Raw genomic sequence first — 22,764 nt, 5'->3', positions numbered from 1 at the left:
GAGATAGGCTTGTGAATAAAGCAGGCATGATCTTTCCCTCATAGAACTTACATTCTAGTTAAAGGAGACAGAAAATAAATAAATATACAGCACCTCAGAGTGTCTTAAGTGCTCTGAAGAATGACACTGGTATGTTGGGGGATAGGGAGTGCACATGGGAGTGGAGTTCTATTTTAGGCAAGGTAAGCCTCTCTGATAAGATGACACTGGAGTCGAGATCTGAATGAAGAGAGGGAGACAGGCATGCAGATATCTAGGGGAAAGGCATTCCAGGCACAGGGAATAGCAAGAGCAAAGGGTTTGGGGCAGAAGAATGATGGCTGGTGTGTAAAACAGCAAGGAGGCTGCCATGGAGTGAGTGAGTGAGGGGGAGGGTGATAGGCAGTGAGGTTAAACAGGAGGTAAGGGGCTGATGAGGTAGGGCTGCATAGGACTTTGTAAGAGCTGCCTCATACTTTAAGAGAGATTGGGAGCCATTGGAGGGTTTTGATCAGAGGAATGAAATAATCGAACTTACATTTTAGAAAGTACTCTGGCAAGTTTCTGGAGAGGGTAGTAGGGGAACAGAGCGGAATACTGTACTCAGTAAGTACTGCCTGTTACTGTTATTTTTATTAAAGAGGCAATACAGTCTAGACTGGCTAGATTTGAACTCCCTTATAAGCTTGATGAATTAAGCAAATTTAAGTGCTCACCTGCTCTTTTTCTCACTTCTCACAGTTGTAAAATAAGGAAAATAAGAGTACCCACCTCATATGGTTGTGACAAGGATTAAACAAGTTAAAATATATAGTCTTGGCATATAGTAAGAACTCAGAAATATAATAAAACTATTTTTATAGCGATGATTGTAATTTCCCATTTGTCTGTCTTCCACTGAACTGAACTCCTTGAGTCCAGGGATCATGAGTATTTTTTCACATCTTTGTTTCCTAGCACAGCACCCAGAACCCAGTAGCCAATCAAGAAAATGTTGTAAAATATATATATAAGCTTATAAACTTTGAATCTTTATTGTCTTTTTTTTTTTTTTTTTTTGAGAAGGAGTCTTGCTCTGTTGCCTAGGCTGGAGTGTAATGGCGTGATCTCGGCTCACTGCAACCTCGCCTCCCAGGTTCAAGTTGTTCCCCTGTCTCAGCCTCATGAGTAACTGGGATTACAGACGCATGCTACCATGTCCGGCTAATTTTTTGTATTTTAGTAGAGATGGGGTTTCACTGTGTTGCCCATCCTGGTCTCGAACTCCTGACCTCAGGTGATCCACCCCGCCTCAGCCTCCCAAAGTGCTGGAATTACAGGAGTGAGCCACTGCGCCTGGCTCTTGTCATTTATTAAGGAAAATATCATACAGTCACTAACATAATCATTTTAAGAAGTTCAAATCATTTACAAGAGTATGAAGTTACAAGTAAAAGAGTTTTTCCCCCAATTCCACTCCCATCAAAAGCCACTCTAACAATTTGGTATGTATTCTTCCAAATTTTATTCTTTTATTCTGTGCTTATACAAGTATATATATTGTGTATATATTTGATCATCATATTAGATTTTAAGATGATTAATTTCTGGAAGAAGCAGCAGCAAAATTAAATGCTGTTCTAACAAGAATAACATATGAACTGTATAGCTGGCATATATTTAACAAGTTCACTTCATTTAGGAGCAATGTCTTGAAGTTTAGATCAACTATGGACTTGAGGACATAAGAGAAAACTGTTCAGTCCTTGAGTTTGTAGGGATTTAGACCTTCACAGCTGTAAACATGAGGTCTAATTTGGCCTGAGCCCCTTAGAATGGCAGTTGATCTTCAGGACCAAAGCCTAATAACCCAGACCAGTCCAAATCAAAATCTGACCCACTTCAAGTAAATCTGAAAGATTTTATGCTCTGTATTTTACTGTTATTCTTGTTGATTTTAGTAAGTTTATTCTGTCCTTTTTGGAAGAAGTTTTATAGTTGTTGCCCCCACCATAGCTCTACATAATGTGCTTTAAATCATTATTTTTATAATATAGATTACTAGAATTCATTCAAACTAAAGAAAAAAATCAGAAGATTTTGGTCTGTAGTTTTGATTCTTCTTTCTGTATAGGTGACATCACCAGAAGAAAACATCTCTACACTGAGCCCTGTTTCTACCTTTTCTTTGAACTCAAGAGATGAAGACTTCATGGTAGAATTCTCTGAGACGTCCCTGAAAGCAAGAACTTTACCTGATGATCTTCATTTTCTCAACTTGGAGGGTAGTCGTTACCACATTGCTCTAATATCTGTCTATTCATTTAAGATGAAGTTTTTTATTTGAGAGATTATTACACTAAATATATCTTAGAACCAGATTCAGTGTCATATCCCTTGAAGCCTTTCCATAACCTTTCTTCCTTCAAACTTTTTCTATCATAGATAGCTATTCCAGGTACAATATTCCCTTCTAGCTATCTAGTTCCTTCTTGTTTCTCCTCCCAACTTTGTCAACACAGACCCCTGAAAGTATCTTCTACCATTGTCAGTTCTTCTCACAGCTGTAACTCCAGCATCTGACCCCTTTACAGCCCTTTCCTGTTCCAGAGGAATGACTCATTGCAAGTGACTCATCATCACCATTGGTTGACCTTAGCATAACCTTTTAGTGTCTCTTTTTGCTTTGGGATCCTGAACTCTTCAACTGCTGCTACCACCCTTGCATTCCTAGGACTCTAGGTTTTCATATATTTTGGCCCTTCACTATGAGTCAGCTTCTGCTTCTTGATGAATATAATACTATTCTCTAGGATCCCTTTCACTAAAATTTCTTTTTTTCTCTTTTCTTATAATCTCATCAATATATCTTCCCCTGATTCTGAATTTATGTTGGGTGAGGGGTGAGTTGTAGATAGTTTTTTGATTTTGGATGGATGATACAAAAAATTCTGTAATGTGAATTGGTAGTTGGGTTAGAAAAGGTTTTATGGGTGTGGTTGGTAGAAGGCAACAAGGTAGAGAAGAATCAAATACACCCGAGTGGGTATTCAAGAATAAGTGATATGGTAGTGAACAGTAGATGATTTTCACAGTTATACCATGAATCTTTTACTTTAATGGATTTTTAACTTTTCTGTCAGTGTTACTTGATCGACTTGTTAGAATTACAGCATAGCACTTTATAAAAGAATATTCATTGGCTCACCTACTGCTCTGCTACTTTCCAGATGATCTCCAGAGTATATTTCCAACAAGATAGAAACTCTGTCAGGAAGGTACATTATTATAAAATAGGAATCCATAGTATTGTCAGATAAAAACTATAAGCTTGCATAATTCTGATGCAGTATTATTCATTTGTTTATATGTTCAACAAATAGTTACTGCTTCTTAGATTTTTAGGAATATATCACTAAAGCTGCTGACACACAGAAGGAATCATTAAACTCTTTCAGACAAAATTTGCCATGAGTTTACCAGAATTATACTCTTATCAAACACCATTAGATCAAAATAAAGCTAAAATCTTTTTTACTCTGAAGGGTAACATGATAATTCATGAGTGTAAAAATATATAAAGGAAGTTACAATCACATATGTCATATAAATGAACCATGAGCTTCCGTCTCTGGAGAAAGAATGTAAAGTAGATATAAAAAACTAGTCTAGGTTCTTATCCTGACTCTGCCACTTAGTAGTTATGCTACCGCTAAGCCTTTGTAATCTCATTTGTAAAATGAGAATGATGCATTTTTGTTGTTGTTGTTAGCTTTAAAGTGCTTTGAAAATGTTAAGTGCTATATAAACATAATTTAGTAATTAGGAAAAAAATCATTAGTTAAGGAGCAGAAGAAAAAGAGGGACTTCATCAACCCTAAGAATGTTTCAGTATATATGAATTAAGCTTTGAAATCTTTATTTTTTGAGGTTATAAAACCATTAATTTTTTTTTAAGGAAATAATGTGATTTTTTTTTTTCAGAGCAAGTTGCTACATTTTGCTTTTGTATACCCACTGTTTTCTAGAGCCTAGGTGATAACTAGTAGAACATTTTTATTTAATCAGCATTCTGTTTTCTTTCAGGGATGAAAAAATCCCGTTCTCTGGAGAATGAGAACCTTCAAAGGCTTTCATTATTAAGTAGAACCCAGGTTCCACTTATTACTTTGCCACGTACTGATGGACCACCTGACTTAGACTCTCATTCGTATATGATCAACTCTAACACATACGAGTCTTCTGGCTCCCCCATGCTCAACTTGTGTGAAAAGTCAGCAGTTCTTTCGTTTAGCATTGAGCCTGAGGACCAAAATGAAACCTTTTTCTCTGAAGAATCTAGGGAAGTGACTCCAGGGGATGTTTCACTTAATAATATATCTACTCAGAGCAAGTGGCTGAAATATCAAAACACATCCCAATGCAACGTGGCTACTCCAGACAGAGTTGATAAGAGAATAACTGATGGCTTCTTTGCTGAGGCTGTTTCTGGGATGCATTTTAGAGACACAAGTGAAAGACAGAGTGATGCTGTCAATGAAAGCTCTTTAGACTCTGTGCATTTGCAAATGATAAAAGGCATGCTCTATCAACAGCGGCAGGATTTTAGCAGTCAAGATTTGGTTTCCAGAAAGAAAGTACTTTCTCTGAATTTAAAGCAGACTTCTAAGACAGAGGAAATTAAAAATGTATTAGGAGGGTCTACCTGCTACAACTACAGTGTAAAGGATTTACAGGTGAGGAAATGTACCAGTCTTGTGGTGCATTTTTCCAATAGTTATTGTCTGAATTTCAACAAAAGAATTACCAAAATATACTGCATAGGAGCAATTTGGACAAATGGCTTTTTTTGATCCTAACTCTGAGCTACAGTTACATCATCCTTTACTTAAAATCTCTCGTAATAGTAGTGAACATTGAATGAAATGATTTATTTGAAAGTATCTGGTGCAGTGTCTGGTAAATTATCAGTACTTAATAAGTGATAGCTCCTACTTTTGTTTCCATCCTACTACCATTACAATGATTGTTTTTACTTTTGACTGTCAATTGTGTTTGCTGATTAAGTCATTAGGGTAAAGGTGCATCTTATTTCACGTTAATTGTGAATAATCCTTATTATAGTCATAACCAGAAATAAAGATACATAATGATCCATTCACGTCAGTTAACTTTTTCCTAGCAAAAAATATATAAAAACTTATTAAGGGGCAGATAAGAAAAGTTACTTTTATATAGGGTTAAAATTGCCATTCGTAGCTATTCTTGCTATATTTGGTTTCTCATTTAAAATTTGAAAGTAATTTTCAAGGATCCTAGAAATCAAAAGAAAAATTAATATTTAAAAAAAAATGTCTATGAAAAATAATTTACTCTTTAGTAAACAGTATTTTTCTGGAGTTGCTATGATAACTTGAATTATTCCATTGCAGGAGATAAGTGGCTCTGAGCTGTGCTTTCCAAGTGGGCAGAAAATAAAATCTGCTTATCTTCCCCAAAGGCAAATTCACATACCAGCTGTTTTTCAGTCTCCTGCTCATTATAAGCAGACTTTCACATCTTGCCTCATAGGTATGGCTGTTGTGTTTTTATTGTATCATGATTGCTGCTTCATGTAAGTAGCAGAATTGTGAGAGTTTAATACATTATATTGTGAATTTTCATACTAAATACCTTATTTTTCATATGTTCTAGTTTTTGACAGTAACTTTTATTCTAATTTCAGATCAAAACTGAGTTTTAAAAGTGGGAAATTACAATCTTCTATTTTTTTTGAGACAGGATCTCACTATGTTGCCCAGGCTGGAGTGCAGTGGAGCAGTCTTGGCTTACTGTAACCTTGCCTTCCAGGTTCAAGTGATCCTCCCACTTCAGCCTCCCAAGTAGCTGGAACCACAGGTGCACACCACCACACCCAGCTAATTTTTGTATTTTTAGCAGAAATGAGGTCTCACCATATGGCTCAGGCTGGTCTTGAACCCCTAGGGGGCTCAAGCAATCTACTCGCCTTGGCCTCCCAAAGTGCGTTGATTACAGGCATGAGCCACCACACTTGGCCAGTATTATCTTTTGAAAGTTAAGAGTTTTTCTTCCTTTTTTTTTTTTTTTTAACTAGAAGTGTTACAAATGACCTGTTAAATTTAGCAGAAAATAACTTTTAAAAATGGATATTCCTATTATATATGACTCTGTTTAAAGGCTATTCAAATTTAGCTACAAACAGCACATATGTGATACAAACAAAATTATTTTGTATTTAATTTTCTGTTCTATCTCTTTTTTTTTTTTTTGTAGAACATCTAAATATATTGCTGTTTGGGTTAGCACAAAACCTGCAGAAAGCTCTTTCAAAAGTTGACATATCATTTTATACATCATTGAAGGGAGAGAAACTGAAAAACGCAGAAAATAATGTACCATCCTGCCATCATAGTCAACCTGCAAAACTTGTCATGGTTAAAAAGGAAGGTCCAAATAAGGTATTCTTGCTTCCCCTCCCTCTACCATACCAAATACTTGTCTTATAAAGGGTTTAGGTACCTATTACTTCATGATAAGCTTAAAGAGTGAGTCTTGATTAAGAGCTTTCTATTTGAGGTGTTGGTACCTAACATACATTAAATTCTCAAAGTTTTATTGAAAGAATGATTTGTGCTCTAGGATATAAAAATATGAGTTAAGATTAACCTTCAAGTTGCTTAGGAACTTTTTGTATAGTATTTTTATTTATTTTTATTATTATTATTTTTTTAGACACAGGGTCTCACTGTTGCCCAGGATGGAGTGCAGTAGTATGATCATAGCTCACTGCAGGCTTGAACTTCCGGGCTCAGGCCATCCTCCCGCCTTGGCCTCCCAAAGTGCTAGGATTACAGGCATAAGCCACTGTGCCCAGCTGAAAATTTTACATACTTCTGTAATTGATAAAATAGGAGGAATATGCTCAAGTTACAGTGAGATCACTGAGAAGGGGGATATGTTCTAACCTGAGAGCTTGGAGAATTCAGAAATGAGCCTGAAAGAAATGAAGGTTGAAACTAGTCTACCATGTAATCCCCAGTACAAGTAACAGATAAGGCCAGAGGAATAGAAAAGTATGCTGGCTTAATTTACATTGTTAATAATATATTATGGAGGAAGTCAGGTTAGTAAAATGTATGTTGACTGATGACTTATACTCATTGTAGAACTGTGCTTTCATTCATAATACAGTTTGCTTCCACCATTTGCATATCCCACTTCATTGTTAGCTAAGTGTGTAAATTTGGATTTAAATTTAGGTGTCAAAAGCAAAAATTCATAAATAGTGATATAACTGTGGACTAAAATATAACCACTAAAAATCTTTGTTTTCTTTTTAAGATTATTTGATGACATAGTTGCATGCTCATACTATGTTGTTGGGTACAAGGGCTAGGTTACAGAGTAGAAAATGTATCATCTGAGTTTTGTGTAAAAAAAATTTACATGTGTTTGTTCTTTTTGGGTTGTGGTGTGTGTGTACTTACACGAATGAGAAAAAAGGATAGAAATAAATGGATAAGATATTCAGTGTTTCTGGACAGTTTTCAGGTTGTTTATAGTGAACATTTTAAATCAGAAAAACAAATTTTCAAATAAGCTTTTATTCTCAGAATAATGTAATCTTTAGATAAAGAGAAAGTAAATGGAAAAGTAGGTGGTTTTAAATTTTAAATTAATAATAAAGTTAAGTCATATCGTGACTAATTTACTGGAGTACAGTAATGCCAAGCAGTCTTCATAGAAGCCTTGACAAACACAAAAATAATCGAAAAATAAAAGCATTTTTTTCACTAAATGTTGATCTTTTTTCTTTCCCCTTAGGGTCGTCTCTTTTATACATGTGATGGACCCAAAGCTGATCGATGTAAATTCTTTAAATGGCTTGAGGACGTGACTCCAGGATATTCAACACAGGAAGGAGCTCGACCTGGCATGGTTTTAAGTGATATTAAGAGTATTGGCTTGTATTTAAGAAGTCAAAAGATACCACTTTATGAGGAATGCCAGCTTTTGGTGAGGTATGTTTTGTAGTACCAAATAATTGCCTGTGATTATATAAGAGAATGACAGCCTTCACAGAACTATCATCAGTTTTAAAAGAGATTAAGATAGGAAAACTATTTAAAAGATGGAATACCTCAGTTTCTAAACCTGCAAAATGGGAATAAGTCTTTTTTTTTTTAATTATATAGTTACAAGGTCTTGCTCTGTTGCCCAGGCTGGAGTGCAGTGGTGTGATCCTTAGCTCACTGCAACCTTCAACTCCTGGGCTGAAGCTCTCCACCCGCCCCAGCCTCTTGAGTAGCTGGGACTTCAGGCACATGCCACCATGCCCAGCTAATTTGAAATTTTTGTAGAGTTGGGGTCTTGCTATGTTGCCCAGGCTAGTTTCAAACTCCTGGACTCAAATGATCCTCCCATCTCACCCTCCCAAAGTGCTGGAATTAGAGGTGTGAGCTGTCATGCTCGGCCAGGGAATAAGTCTTTAAAGTTATTTCGGCTCCCTCTAAACATCAAACAATGTCAGCAATATCAGGATAACTAGCAGTGTGCTATTTTTCTAACTTATTTTGTATATAGTCGGGGCTATTTTCCACAATCCTAAGGGAAACCCTATCCGACAAACTATAGGAATAATTTTTAGCAGTGTGGCATAATAAATAAGTGATCATTTGCGTGTCTGAACTACATAGCTTATAGGATAATAGAATGCTACTTTTTGGAAGTATGTCTTATAAGTTTAGATTATTCAAAATAAATATAATGACTATTTGCATGGTGATTTAGTAGTAAGATTTTTATTCGGAGCTGATATATGCCAGGCCCTCTTCTAACTAGGCACTTCACATGAATTATTTTATGCAATTATTATAATAGCCCGTAAGATGGAGATATCGGAATAAGTTATTCCCATTTTATAGTTTAGAAAATGAGGTTCCGCAAAAAAATAAAAATAGAACTATCATATGATCCAGCAATCCCATTCTTGGGTATGTATCCAAAAGAAAGGAAATAAGTATATCAAAGAGATACCTGCACTTTCATGTTTATTTCAGCAGTATTCACAATAGCCAAGATATGGAATCAACCTAAGTGTCCATCAATGGATGAATGGATAAAGAAAATGTGGTATATAAACACACACACACAATGGGATCTTACTCAGCCATAAAAAAGAATGAAATCTTGTCATTTGCAGCAACTGGAGGTCATTATGTTAAGTGAAATAAACCAAAGGCCAGGCATGATCTCACGCCTGTAATCCCAGAACTTTGGGAGGCTAAGGTGGGTGAATCACTTGAACACAGGAGTACCAGACCAGCCTGGGCAACATGATGAAACGTCGTCTCATGAAACCTCGTCTCTACAAAAATTAGCCAGGTGTGGTGGCCTGCACCTGTAGTCCCAGCTACTTGGGAGGCTGAGACGGGAGGATGGCTTGAGCCCAGGAGGTGGAGGTTGCAGTGAGCCAAGGTCATGCCACTGCACTTCCAGCCTGGGCAACAAAGCCAGACTCTGTCTCAAAAAAAAAAAGAAAGAAGCCAGATACAGAAAGACAAATATTGCATGTTCTTACTCATGTGTGGAGCTAAAAAAGCAGATCTCATGGAAGTAAGAGAATAGAATGATGGTTACCAGAGGCTGGGAAGAAAAGGGGGTGGGAAATGAAGAGAGGTTGGTTAAAGTGTTAAAAAAAAAAAAAAGGAATACAGTAGGGAAATTATAGTTAACAATAATTTATTGTGTATATCAGAATAACTAGAAGAGAAGAATTGTAATGTTCCCAACACAAAGAAAAGATCAGTGTTTGAAGTGATGAATATCCCAGTTTCCCTGATTTGATCTGATCATTACACAATGTGTAAAGGTATCAGGATATCACATGTACTCCCAAAATATGTGTAACTATTATATACCAATAAACAAAATTAAATTTAAAAATTTTAAAAAGCACACGAGGTGTTCTATCTTTTAGATACTTTTCTATCTCAGTCTCTTCTAAAACTGATGACAGTTCTGTGACAGTTATTTTCTTACTTTGATACAGTATATTTATATTTTGTATACATGTATGAAACTAGGTAAACATATGAAACCCTGGTTCTTTTCATACTGTATTTTAAAGATTTTCAAAAAACTTGCATCTTAATATTACAATTCTTTTTTATTTTTTATTCCCTTTTCAGAAAAGGATTTGATTTTCAGAGAAAACAGTATGGCAAACTAAAGAAGTTTACTACTGTAAATCCTGAGTTTTATAATGAACCAAAAACCAAACTTTATCTTAAGCTAAGTCGGAAGGAAAGTTCTTCAGCTTATAGCAAAAGTAAGTTGATCTGATCATACTGGTGATTTAGTCTAGCCTTATATCTCCATTACATACAGCTGTATAAATTGTTTAAAGAATTTTATATTAAATTTTAAAAGTATAATTTAATAGTAATATGTATTATAAACTATTGTATAATAAATTAGACCATTTCTAAAAAACATATTTTTAAGATGTTAGGGCTTTTTATTTATTTTTATTTATTTATTTTTATTTTTATTTTTATTATACTTTAAGTTTTAGGGTACATGTGCACAACGTGCAGGTTTGTTACATGTGTATACATGTGCCATGTTGGTGTGCTGCACCCATTAACTCATCATTTAACATTAGGTATATCTCCTAATGCTATCCCTCCCCCCTCCCCCCACCCCACAACAGGCCCCAGTGTGTGATGTTCCCCTTCCTGTGTCCATGTGTTCTCATTGTTCAATTCCCACCTATGAGTGAGAACATGCGGTGTTTGGTTTTTTTGTCCTTGCGATAGTTTGCTGAGAATGATGGTTTCCAATTTCATCCATGTCCCTACAAAGGACATGAGCTCATCCTTTTTTATGGCTGCATGGTATTCTGTGGTGTATATGTGCCACATTTTCTTAATCCAGTCTATCATTGTTGGACATTTGGGTTGGTTCCAAGTTTTTGCTATTGTGAATAGTGCTGCAATAAACATACGTGTGCATGTGTCTTTATAGCAGCATGATTTATAATCCTTTGGGTATATACCCAGTAATGGGATGGCGGGGTCAAATGGTATTTCTAGTTCTAGATCCCTGAGGAATCACCACACTGACTTCCACAATGGTTGAACTAGTTTACAGTCCCACCAACAGTGTAAAAGTGTTCCTATTTCTCCACATCCTCTCCAGCACCTGTTGTTTCCTGACTTTTTAGTGATCGCCATTCTTACTGGTGTGAGATGGTATCTCATTGTGGTTTTGATTTGCAGTTCTCTGATGGCCAGTGATGATGAGCATTTTTTCATGTGTCTTTTGGCTGCATAAATGTCTTCTTTTGAGAAGTGTCTTTTCATATCCTTTGCCCACTTTTTGATGGGGTTGTTTGTTTTTTTCTTGTAAATTTGTTTGAGTTCATTGTAGATTCTAGATATTAGCCCTTTGTCAGATGAGTAGATTGCAAAAATTTTCTCCCATTTTGTAGGTTGCCTGTTCACTCTGATGGTAGTTTCTTTTGCTGTGCAGAAGCTGTTTAGTTTAATTAGATCCCATTTGTCAGTTTTGGCTTTGGTTGCCATTGCTTTTTGTGTTTTAGACATGAAGTCCTTGCCCATGCCTATGTCCTGAATGGTATTGCCTAGGTTTTCTTCTAGGGTTTTTATGGTTTTAGGTCTAACATTTAAGTCTTTAATCCATTTTGAATTAATTTTTGTATAAGGCGTAAGGAAGGGATCCAGTTTCAGCTTTCTACATATGGCTAGCCAGTTTTCCCAGCACCATTTGTTAAATAGGGACTCCTTTCCCCATTGCTTGTTTTTGTCAGGTTTGTCAAAGATCAGATAGTTGTAGATATGCGGCATTATTTCTGAGGGCTCTGTTCTGTTCCATTGGTCTATATCTCTGTTTTGGTACCAGTACCATGCTGTTTTGGTTACTGTAGTATAGTTTGTAGTATAGTTTGAAGTCAGGTAGCGTGATGGCTCCAGCTTTGTTCTTTTGGCTTAGGATCGACTTGGCAATGTGGGCTCTTTTTTGGTTCCGTATGAACTTCAAAGTAGTTTTTTCCAATTCTGTGAAGAAAGTCATTGGTAGCTTGATGGGGATGGCATTGAATCTGTAAATTACCTTGGGCAGTATGGCCGTTTTCACAATATTGATTCTTCCTACCCATGAGCATGGAATGTTCTTCCATTTGTTTGTATCCTCTTTTATTTCATTGAGCAGTGGTTTGTAGTTCTCCTTGAAGAGGTCCTTCACGTCCCTTGTAAGTTGGATTCCTAGGTATTTTATTCTCTTTGAAGCAATTGTGAATGGGAGTTCACTCATGATTCGGCTCTCTGTCTGTCTGTTATTGGTGTATAAGAATGCTTATGATTTTTGCACATTGATTTTGTATCCTGACACTTTGCTGAAGTTGCCTATCAGCTTAAGGAGATTTTGGGCTGAGACAATGTGGTTTTCTAGATATACAATCATGTCATCTGCAAACAGGGACAATTTGACTTCCTCTTTTCCTAATTGAATACCCTTTATTTCCTTCTCTAGCCTGATTGACCTGGCCAGAACTTCCAACACTATGTTGAATAGGAGTGGTGAGAGAGGGCATCCGTGTCTTGTGCCAGTTTTCAAAGGGAATACTTCCAGTTTTTGCCCATTCAGTATGATATTGGCTGTGGGTTTGTCATAGATAGCTCTTATTATTTTGAGATACATCCAATCCATACCTAACTTATTGAGAGTTTTTAGCATGAAAGGTTGTTGAATTTTGTCAAAGGCCTTTTCTGCATCTATTGAGATAATCATGTGGTTTTTGTCGTTGGTTCTGTTTATATGCTGGATTATGTTTATTGATTTGCGTCTGTTGAACCATCCTTGCCTCCCAGGGATAGCCCACTTGATCATGGTGGATAAGCTTTTTGATGTGCTGCTGGATTCAGTTTGCCAGTATTTTATTGAGGATTTTTGCATCAATGTTCATCAGGGATATTGGTCTAAAATTCTGTTTTTTTGTTGTGTCTCTGCCAGGCTTTGGTATCAGGGTGATTCTGGCCTCAGAAAATGAGTTAGGGAGGATTCCCTCTTTTTCTATTGATTGGAATAGTTTCAGAAGGAATGGTACCAGCTCCTCCTTGTATCTCTGGTAGAATTCGGCTGTGAATCCATCTGGTCCTGGACTTTTTTTGGTTGGTAGGCTATTAATTATTGCCTCAATTTCAGAGCCTGTTATTGGTCTATTCAGAGATTCAACTTCTTCCTGGTTTAGTCTTGGGAGGGTGTATGTGTCGAGGAATTTATCCATTTCTTCTTGATGTTCTAGTTTATTTGCATAGAGGTGTTTATAATATTCTCTGATGGTAGTTTGTATTTCTGTGGATCGGTGGTGATATCCCCTTTATCATTTTTTATTGTGTCTATTTGATTCTTCTCTCTTTTCTTCTTTATTAGTCTTGCTAGTGGTCTATCAATTTTGTTGATCTTTTCAAAAAACCAGCTCCTGGATTCATTGATTTTTTGAAGGGTTTTTTGTGTCTCTATTTCCTTCAGTTCTGCTCTGATCTTAGTTATTTCTTGCCTTCTGCTAGCTTTTGAATGTGTTTGCTCTTGCTTCTCTACTTCTTTTAATTGTGATGTTAGGGTGTCAATTTTAGATCTTTCCTGCTTTCTCTTGTGGGCATTTAGTGCTATAAATTTCCCACTACACACTGCTTTGAATGTGTCCCAGAGATTCTGGTATGTTGTGTCTTTGTTCTCATTGGTTTCAAAGAACATCTTTATTTCTGCTTTGATTATGTACCCAGTAGTCATTCAGGAGCAGGTTGTTCAGTTTCCATGTAGCTGAGTGGTTTTGAGTGAGTTTCTTAATGCTGAGTTCTAGTTTGCACTGTGATCTGAGAGATAGTTTGTTATAATTTCTGTTCTTTCACATTTGCTGAGGAGTGTTTTACTTCCAACTATATGGTCGATTTTGGAATAGGTGTGGTGTGGTGCTGAAAAGAATGTATATTCTGTTGATTTGGGGTGGAGAGTTGTGTAGATATCTATTAGGTCCGCTTTGTGCAGAGCCGAGTTCAATTCCTGGATATCCTTGTTAACTTTCTGTCTTGTTGATCTGTCTAATGTTGACAGTGGGGTGTTAAAGTCTCCCATTATTATTGTGTGGGAGTCTAAGTCTCTTTGTAGGTCTCTAAGGACTTGCTCTATGAATCCGTGTGCTCCTGTATTGGGTGCATATATATTTAGGATAGTTAGCTCTTCTTGTTGAATTGATCCCTTTACCATTATGTAATGGCCTTCTTTGTCTCTTTTGATCTTTGTTGGTTTAAAGTCTGTTTTATCTGATACTAGGATTGCAACCCTTGCCTTTTTTTGTTTTCCATTTGCTTGGTAGATCTTCCTCCATCTCTTTATTTTGAGCCTATGTGTGTCTCTGCATGTGAGATGGGTTTCCTGAATACAGCACACTGATGGATCTTGACTGTTTATCAAATTTGCCAGTCTGTGTCTTTTAATTGGAGCATTTAGCCCATTTACATTTAAGGTTAATATTGTTATGTGTGAATTTGATCCTGTCATTATGATGTTAGCTGGTTATTTTGCTCGTTAGTTGATGCAGTTTCTTCCTAGCCTCGACGGTCTTTACAATTTGGCATGTTTTTGCAGTGGCTGGTACCGGTTATTCCTTTCCATGTTTAGTGCTTCCTTCAGTAGCTCCTTTAGGGCAGGCCTGGTGGTGACAAAATCTCTCAGCATTTGCTTGTCTGTAAAGGATTTTATTTCTCCTTCACTTATGAAGCTTAGTTTGGCTGGATATGAAATTCTGGGTTGAAAATTATTTTCTTTAAGAATGTTGAATATTGGCCCCCACTCTCTTCTGGCTTGTAGAGTTTCTGCTGAGAGATCAGCTGTTAGTCTGATGGGCTTCCCTTTGTGGGTAACTCGACCTTTTTCTTTGGCCACCCTTAACATTTTTTCCTTCATTTCAACTTTGGTGAATCTGACAATTATGTGTCTTGGAGTTGCTGTTCTTGAGGAGTATGTTTGTGGCATTCTCTGTATTTCCTGAATTTGAATGTTGGCCTGCCTTGCTAGATTGGGGAAGTTTTCCTGGATAATATCCTGCAGAGTGTTTTCCAACTTGGTTCCATTCTCCCTGTCACTTTCAGGTACACCAATCAGACGTAGATTTGGTCTTTTCACATAGTCCCATATTTCTTGGAGGCTTGGTTCATTTCTTTTTATTCTTTTTTCCCTAAACTTCTCTTCTTGCTTCATTTCATTCATTTGATCTTCCATCAGTGATACCCTTTCTTCCAGTTGATCGAATCGGCTACTGAGTCTTGTGCATTTATCATGCAGTTCTCGTGCCGTGGTTTTCAGCTCCATCAGGTCCTTTAAGGACTTCTGTGCGTTGGTTATTCTAGTTAGCCATTCGTCTAATTTTTTTTCAAGGTTTTTAACTTCTTTGCCATGGGTTCAAACTTCCTCCTTTAGCTGGGAGTAGTTTGATCGTCTGGAGCCTTCTTCTCTCAACTTGTCAAAGTCATTCTCCGTCCAGCTTTGTTTTGTTGCTGGTGAGGAGCTGTGTTCCTTTGGAGGAGGAGAGGCGCTCTGATTTTTAGAGTTTCCAGTTTTTCTGCTCTGTTTTTTCCCCATCTTTGTGGTTTTATCTACCATTGGTCTTTGATGATGGTGACGTACAGATGGGCTTTTGGTTTGGATGTCCTTTCTGTTTGTTAATTTTCCCTCTAACAGTCAGGACCCTCAGCTGCAGGTCTGTTGGAGTTTGCTGGACGTCCACTCCAGAGCCTGTTTGCCTGAGTATCAGCAGCGGAGGCTGCAGAACAGCAGATATTGGTGAACAGCAAATGTTGCTGCCTGATCGTTCCTCTGGAAGTTTTGTCTCAGAGGAGTACCCAGCTGTGTGAGGTGTCAGTCTGCCCCTACTGGGGGTGCCTCCCAGTTAGGCTACTTGGGGGTCAGGGACCCACTTGAGGATGCCATCTGTCCATTCTCAGATGTCCAGCTGCATGCTGGGAGAACCACTACTCTCTTCAAAGCTGTCAGACAGGGACATTTAAGTCTGCAGAGGTGTCTGTTGCCTTTTGTTTGGCTAAGTCCTGCCCCCAGAGGTGGAGTCTACAGAGGCAGGCAGTCCTCCATGAGCTGTGGTGGGCTCCACCCAGTTCGAGCTTCCCACCACTTTGTTTACCTACTCAAACCACTTTGTTTACCTACTCAAACCACTTTGTTTACCTACTCAAGCCTCTGCAATGGCAGGCGCCCCTCCCCCTGGCCTAGCTCCTGCCTTGCAGTTTGATCTGAGACTGCTCTGTTAGCAATGAGCGAGGCTCCGTGGGTGTAGGACCCTCCGATCCATGCATGGGATATAATATCCTGCTGTGCTGTTTGCTAAGACTGTTGGAAAAGCGCAGTATTAGAGTGGGAGTGACCCGAATTTTCCAGGTGCCGTCTGTCACACCTTTCTTTGACTAGGAAAGGGAATTCCCTGACCCCTTGCACTTCCCGGGTGAGGCGATGCCGCATCCTGCTTCGGCTCATGCTCGGTGCACTGCACACACTGTCCTGCACCCACTGTCCAACACTCCCCAGTGAGATGAACCCGGTACCTCAGTTGGAAATGCAGAAATCACCCATCTTCTGCATTGCTTATGCTGGGAGCTGTAGACTGGAGCTGTTCTTATTTGGCCATCTTGGCTCCTCCCCCCAAATGTTAGGGCTTTTTAAAAACTTTATTAAAAGGGATACGAGAAACATTTAATTAGTTCTTGGAATCATATAAGTAAGTATATTGATTCAACTGTGCTCTGATTTAATGTCGAAAATAGACTGAAAATACGTAATAATAAGTTTGTTGATGCTTCTTTTATTGTCTATGTAATTTGGCAACATTGAGCCCCAAATTTTGTATATTTGGAAATAAAATTCTTTAAACATTGAGTGTTTTTTTTTGTTTGTTTGCTTGTTTTTTTTTTCCTGAGACAGAGTCTCACTCTGTTGCTGAAGCTGGAGTGCAGTAGCGTGATCTAGGTTCACTGCAACCTCTGCCTCCTGGGTTCAAGTGATTATTCTGCCTCAGTCTCCCGAGTAGGTGGTATTACAGATGCACGCTACCACATCCAGCTAATTTTTGTATTTTTAGTAGAGACAGGGTTTCACCATGTTGGCCAGCCTGGTCTTGAACTCCTGGCCTCAGGTGATCCACCCACCTTGGCCTCCCATGGGATTACAGACATGAGCCACCATGCCCGGCCAGCATTGAGTGTTTTTAAAGGACCTTAGGTACACTGAGTTGGATTAATCATTATTTGAGATTTTGTGACCTACTCTTAGTCATTGGTCCTCACATAGCTCACCTTCAGTTATTTAATTAGTAACTTATTTAAAATAATACAATAAGCATCTGTGAGCCCACAAACCAAATCAAAATCTAGTACCTTTATACCAACCTACATTTAAGTTAACCCCATTACCTCATCTTGTCTCTCCAAACCCAAGGTAATTATCATTTTGATCCTTGCACTCACCAGCATTTTTCTTTCTTTTGTGTATAGATTTATGTAAATGAATTCCTAAAGAGCTATATAAAATTTTTAGTTTTTTTAGACCTTACTAAAATGATGTCATTCTGTATATAATCTTTTGGAATTTATCTTTTTTTGGTTAGTATGTTGCTACAATTTATTCATGTTGTTCTCAAATCTAGAGTCTAGATTATTTGTTTTGACTGTTGTATAATATTTTGTAAACATGCTATAGTTTATTGTTTTCATTGTTGTTTGGGTTTCTAAGTTTTACCATTGTGAACAGGGTGTTATGAATATTATTCTTGTACTGTCTTTTAGACATGTACGGGTTTCTTTTGAATATTACTCTAGGAATGAAAATGCTGCCTTACAGCATATGAACATACTTCACACATCTTTAGATTGTGACGCCAAACTGATTTCCAAAGTGGCTCTATCAGTTTGTACTCATTCTAAGTATAAGAGATCTTATGGATCAACCCATTCAAATGAGTATAAGATGATTGCATTGTGGTTTTAGCTCACACTTCTCTGCTCACCACTGATGTTAAAATACTCTTCATGTGTTTTTTAGTTACATGTGTTTCTTCTTAGCCATTTTACTATTGGGTTCTTTATAACCTTCTTTTATTTATAGAAGTTCTTTATGTATTCTTCATATTAATTCTTTGTTGATTATGTGTATTGTAAATATCTGCTCATCAGATCATGTCTTTTCACTTTAAGGTATCTTTAGATAAATAAAAATTCTTAATTTTAGAATAGTCATATTTATTAGTAATCTTTTCTTTTTGACAGTGCTTTTTACATCTTACCTTAAAAATCTTTTCCTATGCTGAGTTCTAAAATTACTCACCTATATTTTCTACTAAATGTTTTACAGTTTGGTTTTTGACATTTAAATCTTTATTATTAATTTCCATAATTTTTTGAGGGAACAGGTGGTGTTTGGTTACATGAATAAGCTCTTTAGTAGTGATTTCTGAGATTTTGCTACACCTATCACCTGATCAGTATACACTGTATCAAATTTGTAGTCTTTTTATCCTTCACTGCCCCCCTTACCCTTTCCCCGAGTCCCCAAAGTCCATTGTATTATTCTTATGCCTTTGTACCCTCATAACTTAGCTCCCACTTATGAGTAAGAACATACGATGTTTGATTTTTCCATTCCTGAGTTACTTCACTTAGAATAGTGGTCCCCAGTTCCATCCAGGTTGTTGCAAATGCCGTTATTCGTTTCTTTTTATGGCTGAATAGTATTCCATGGTGTGTGTGTGTGTGTGTGTGTGTGTGTGTGTGTATCACAATTTCTTTATCCACTCGTTGATTGATAGGCATTTGGGCTGGTTCCATATTTTTGTAATTGGGAATTGTGCTGCTATAAACGTGTAATTATCTTTTTTGTGTTTTCCTCTGAATAGATACCCAGTAGTGGGATTGTTGGATCAAATGATAGTTCTACTTTTAGTTCTTTAAGGAATCTCCACACTGTTTTCCACTGGTTGTACTAGATTACATTTCCACTAGCAGTGTAAAAGTGTTCCCTTTCATCCCTGCCAACATCTATTAATTTTGATTTTTTGATTATGGCCATTCTTGCAGGATTAAGGCAGTATTGCCTTGTGGTTTTGATTTGCATTTCCCTGATCATTAGGGATGTTGAGCATTTTTTCATGTTTATTGGCCATTTGTATATCTTCTTTTGAGAATTGTCTATTCATGTCCTTAGCCCACTTTTTGATGGGATCATTTGGTTTTTTCTTGCTGATTTGTTTGAGTTCCTTGTAGATTCTGAGTGTTAATCGTTTGTCAGATGTATAGATTGTGAATATTTTCTCCCACTCTGTGGGTTGTCTGTTTACCCTGATGATTGTTAATTTTGCTGTGCAGAAGCTTTTTACTAATAGTTTAATTAAGTTCCACTTATTTATCTTTGTTTTTATTGTGTTTGCTTTTGGGTTTTTGGTCATGAAGTCTTAGCCTAAGCTAATGTCAGAAGGGTTTTTCTGATCTAGAATTTTTATGGTTTCAGGTCTTAGATTTAAATCCTCGATCCATGTTTAGTTGAATTTTGTATAAGGTGAGAGATGAGGATCCAGTTTCGTTCCTCCACATGTGGCTTGCTAGTTATCCCAGCACCATTTGTTGAATAGGGTGTTTTTTCTCCACTTTATGTTTTTGTTTGTTTTGTCAAAGATCAGTTGGCTCTAAGTATTTGGCTTTATTTCCGGGCTCTCTATTCTGTTCTATTGGTCTGTGTGCCTGTTTTTATACCAGTACCGTGCTGTTTGGGTGGCTATGAGATTTAAATCTTTAGTCCACTTGAAGTTGATTCTTTTTTCTTTTGTATATGGTATGAAGTAGGGATCCAGTTTCATCTTTTTCTTTTTAATTACCAATTTTGCTAGAATAGTAACCATTTTTTATTGATTAGTCTCTCTTTTCCTCACTGATCTGAAATGCTACCTCTGTCATATAATCAGGTTTAAAGTAGCTGTGTGTGTTCTGGACTCCCTATTTTATACTGTAGGTTAATTTGTATATTGTTGTACCAGTTCGACACTGCCTTAATTACCATGGCTTCATAAATCCAAATATCAAATAGTGCAAGTTCCCCTCTCTGTTCTTAGATGTGACCTGGCTGTTCTTGGTCCTTTACTCTTTCATATATATTTTAGAATCATCTTATCAAGTTTCATGAAAAACTTGTTGGGATCTTGATTAGAATTGTACCTATAAAGTTGAGAAGGGATGACATCTTTAAAATACCAAGATTTAGGGCTGAGCATGGTGGCTCACGCCTGTAATCCTGACACTTTGGGAGGCCAAGACAGGAGGATAGCTTGAGCTCAGGAGTTTGGAGACCAGCCTGGGCAACATAGTGAGACCTTGTCTCAGGAAAAAAAAAAAATTAAGATTTAATACCATGTACTTGCTGTATCTCTGTTTATTTAAAAATTTTTTGTAACATCTTATAATAAAGTTTTGCAAATTTCCCTGTAGAAGTTTTGAATATTTTTATCTTAAATTTATTCATATTCTCTGATACCATTGTATTGTTTGTGTTTTTATTCTTCTGACCAGTCTTGCCTGAGGTTTGTCTTATTTTGTTATTGTTTTCGAAGAACTGACTTGGCTTTATTGATCAGAAGATCAGCAATGTATTTTTGTTTTGTTTTTATTGTTGTTATTGGCTTCCTCTCTAATTTTTATGATTTCTTCTATTCTGTTTAGGATAGTATACTGTTCTTTTTACACATCTTAAGCTTGATACTTAGCTAATTTTGAGGCTTTTCTCTTCTCTAATATAATTATTAGGGCTGTAAGTTTTCCTTAAAGTACCACTCTTTTTTTTTTTTTTTTTTGAAATGCAGTCTGGCTCTGTTGCCCAGGCTGAGTGTAGTGGCACAATCTTGGCTCACTGCAACCTCCACCTCCTGGGTTCAAGTGATTCTCCTGCCTCAGCTTCCCGAGTAGCTGGGACTACAGGCACCCACCACCACACCCAGCTAACTTTTTGTATTTTTAGTAGAGACAGGGTTTCACCATGGTGGCCAGGTTGGTCTTGAACTCCTCACCTCAAGTGATCTGCGTGCCTGGGCTCCCAAAGTGTTCAGTTTACAGATGTGAGCCTCCATGCCTGGCCTACCACTCTATTTTTGCTGAAGTATTTTTTTCATTATAATTCAGTTTGTTTTAAGTTTTCCATTATGATTTTTTTAACCTGTGAGTCATTTAGCATGTGTTTTAATATTAAAAATGTAAGGAATTTCTAGTTGAACTTTTTGTTAACTTCTGACTTAAATATGTAATAGGTAGACATTATGATTTTTATAATATTATTCTTTAAAATTTATTAAATTTATGTATGTATGTATGTTTGAGACAGAGTCTTGCTCTGTTGCCCAGGATGGAGTGCAGTGGCATGATCTCAGCTCACTGCAACCTGTGTCTCCCAGGTTCAAGCCATCCTGCCTCAGCCTCCCAAGTAGCTGGGATTACAGGCACCCACCACCACACCCACTAAATTTTCTATTTTTAGTAGAGACAGGTTTTCACCATGTTGGCCAGGCTGGTCTCAAACTCCTAACCTCAAGTGATCTGCCCTCTTCAGCCTCCCAAAGTGCTAGGATTACAGGCGTGAGCCACCACGACTGGCTTACTAAGGTTTTTGTACACTTGATCGTAGCCAAAAGACTGAGAAGTGATATTATTAAGGTTTTTTTTTGATGGCATAGTACAAGAGAAATACATTTTCTCTAACTGTTGAATTCAAAACTCTTTAATGATCAGATCAAGCTTATTAATTGTCTTGTCCAGATCTTCTATATAGTCTTGCTAACTTTTTGTGGCAGTTATCTAAGTAATTAAGGGAGATGAGTTGAAAACTTCCTCTGTGGTGCACTCTCTCTCTGCTATTTATTACTTTTTGCATCTTATATATTAGGGCTATTTTATTGGGTACATATATGTTTTAAATTATTATTAACTTCGGGGTAAACATATCATCATGTAGAGATGATCCTCTCCATCTCTAATAATTTTTTCTTAAAAATCTATCTGTTAATATAGATATGCTAAGTTTATTTTGACTAGTATTAGTTTCATAAGTCTTTTTTCATTTTTTTATCTTTCTTTCTTTTTATATTACAGGTGTTCCTTATAAACAGCATATGTCTCAATTTTAAAGATGTGACTTGTAAATAGAATAATCCTGATAGTTGAATTTATTATAGTAATTGACACCTGGATATGTTTCTTTAATCTTAAATTATTTTTGTTTATTCTAATTTTACTATGCTTTTTAAAATAATTTCTTACTTTTAAAAAATACATTGATATTTAAATCTTATCCCTGCCCCCAATAAAACAGATACTTAGAAAGCACCCACATCCCTTGGTTCTTCCCTGATCCCTTTCCTTACTCTTGCCCACCCTGCCCGCAGTTGACAAAATCTAGACTAGTGCTACTCAAGGTAGAGTCTGTAGGCTGGTTCTGGTCCACAAACTTACTGGTTCCCAAAAAGAGCTGAGGAGCTGCTCCAAAATGTAAATCACCTATATCATTAGCATGCTGTTTAGTTTAGCTGTATTTTGTTTTATTTGTAGCAAGCTTTCTGAATGAAGGAAGCATTATGTTGATTTATTGGATTATATTCTAGCACAAGCTTCTTGTTACAGATCAATAACAAACTGTTCAGGACAGCCTACTTTGAGTAGTTCTAGT

General features: G+C 36.9%; 1 protein-coding gene across 15 annotated transcripts in view; it reads left to right on the top strand.

Moving 5' to 3' along the window:
* The window catches only part of ZGRF1 (zinc finger GRF-type containing 1), a 96,905-nt gene that overhangs the window by 44,661 nt on the left and 29,480 nt on the right, over positions 1-22,764 (top strand). For all 15 annotated transcript variants that reach the window (XM_055385189.2, XM_055385192.2, XM_031010028.3 and 12 more), the window contains 6 exons: positions 2,093-2,243; positions 4,045-4,694; positions 5,391-5,529; positions 6,253-6,437; positions 7,804-8,000; positions 10,170-10,309. In XM_055385189.2, coding sequence (XP_055241164.2) covers positions 2,093-2,243; positions 4,045-4,694; positions 5,391-5,529; positions 6,253-6,437; positions 7,804-8,000; positions 10,170-10,309 — 1,462 coding nt within the window. The remainder of the gene's footprint in view (positions 1-2,092; positions 2,244-4,044; positions 4,695-5,390; positions 5,530-6,252; positions 6,438-7,803; positions 8,001-10,169; positions 10,310-22,764) is intronic.

This window comes from Gorilla gorilla, chromosome 3 (assembly GCF_029281585.2).
Source record: "Gorilla gorilla gorilla isolate KB3781 chromosome 3, NHGRI_mGorGor1-v2.1_pri, whole genome shotgun sequence".
In the NCBI taxonomy this organism is placed as follows: Eukaryota; Metazoa; Chordata; class Mammalia; order Primates; family Hominidae; genus Gorilla; species Gorilla gorilla.
This window is presented reverse-complemented; position numbering and strand designations above follow the sequence as displayed.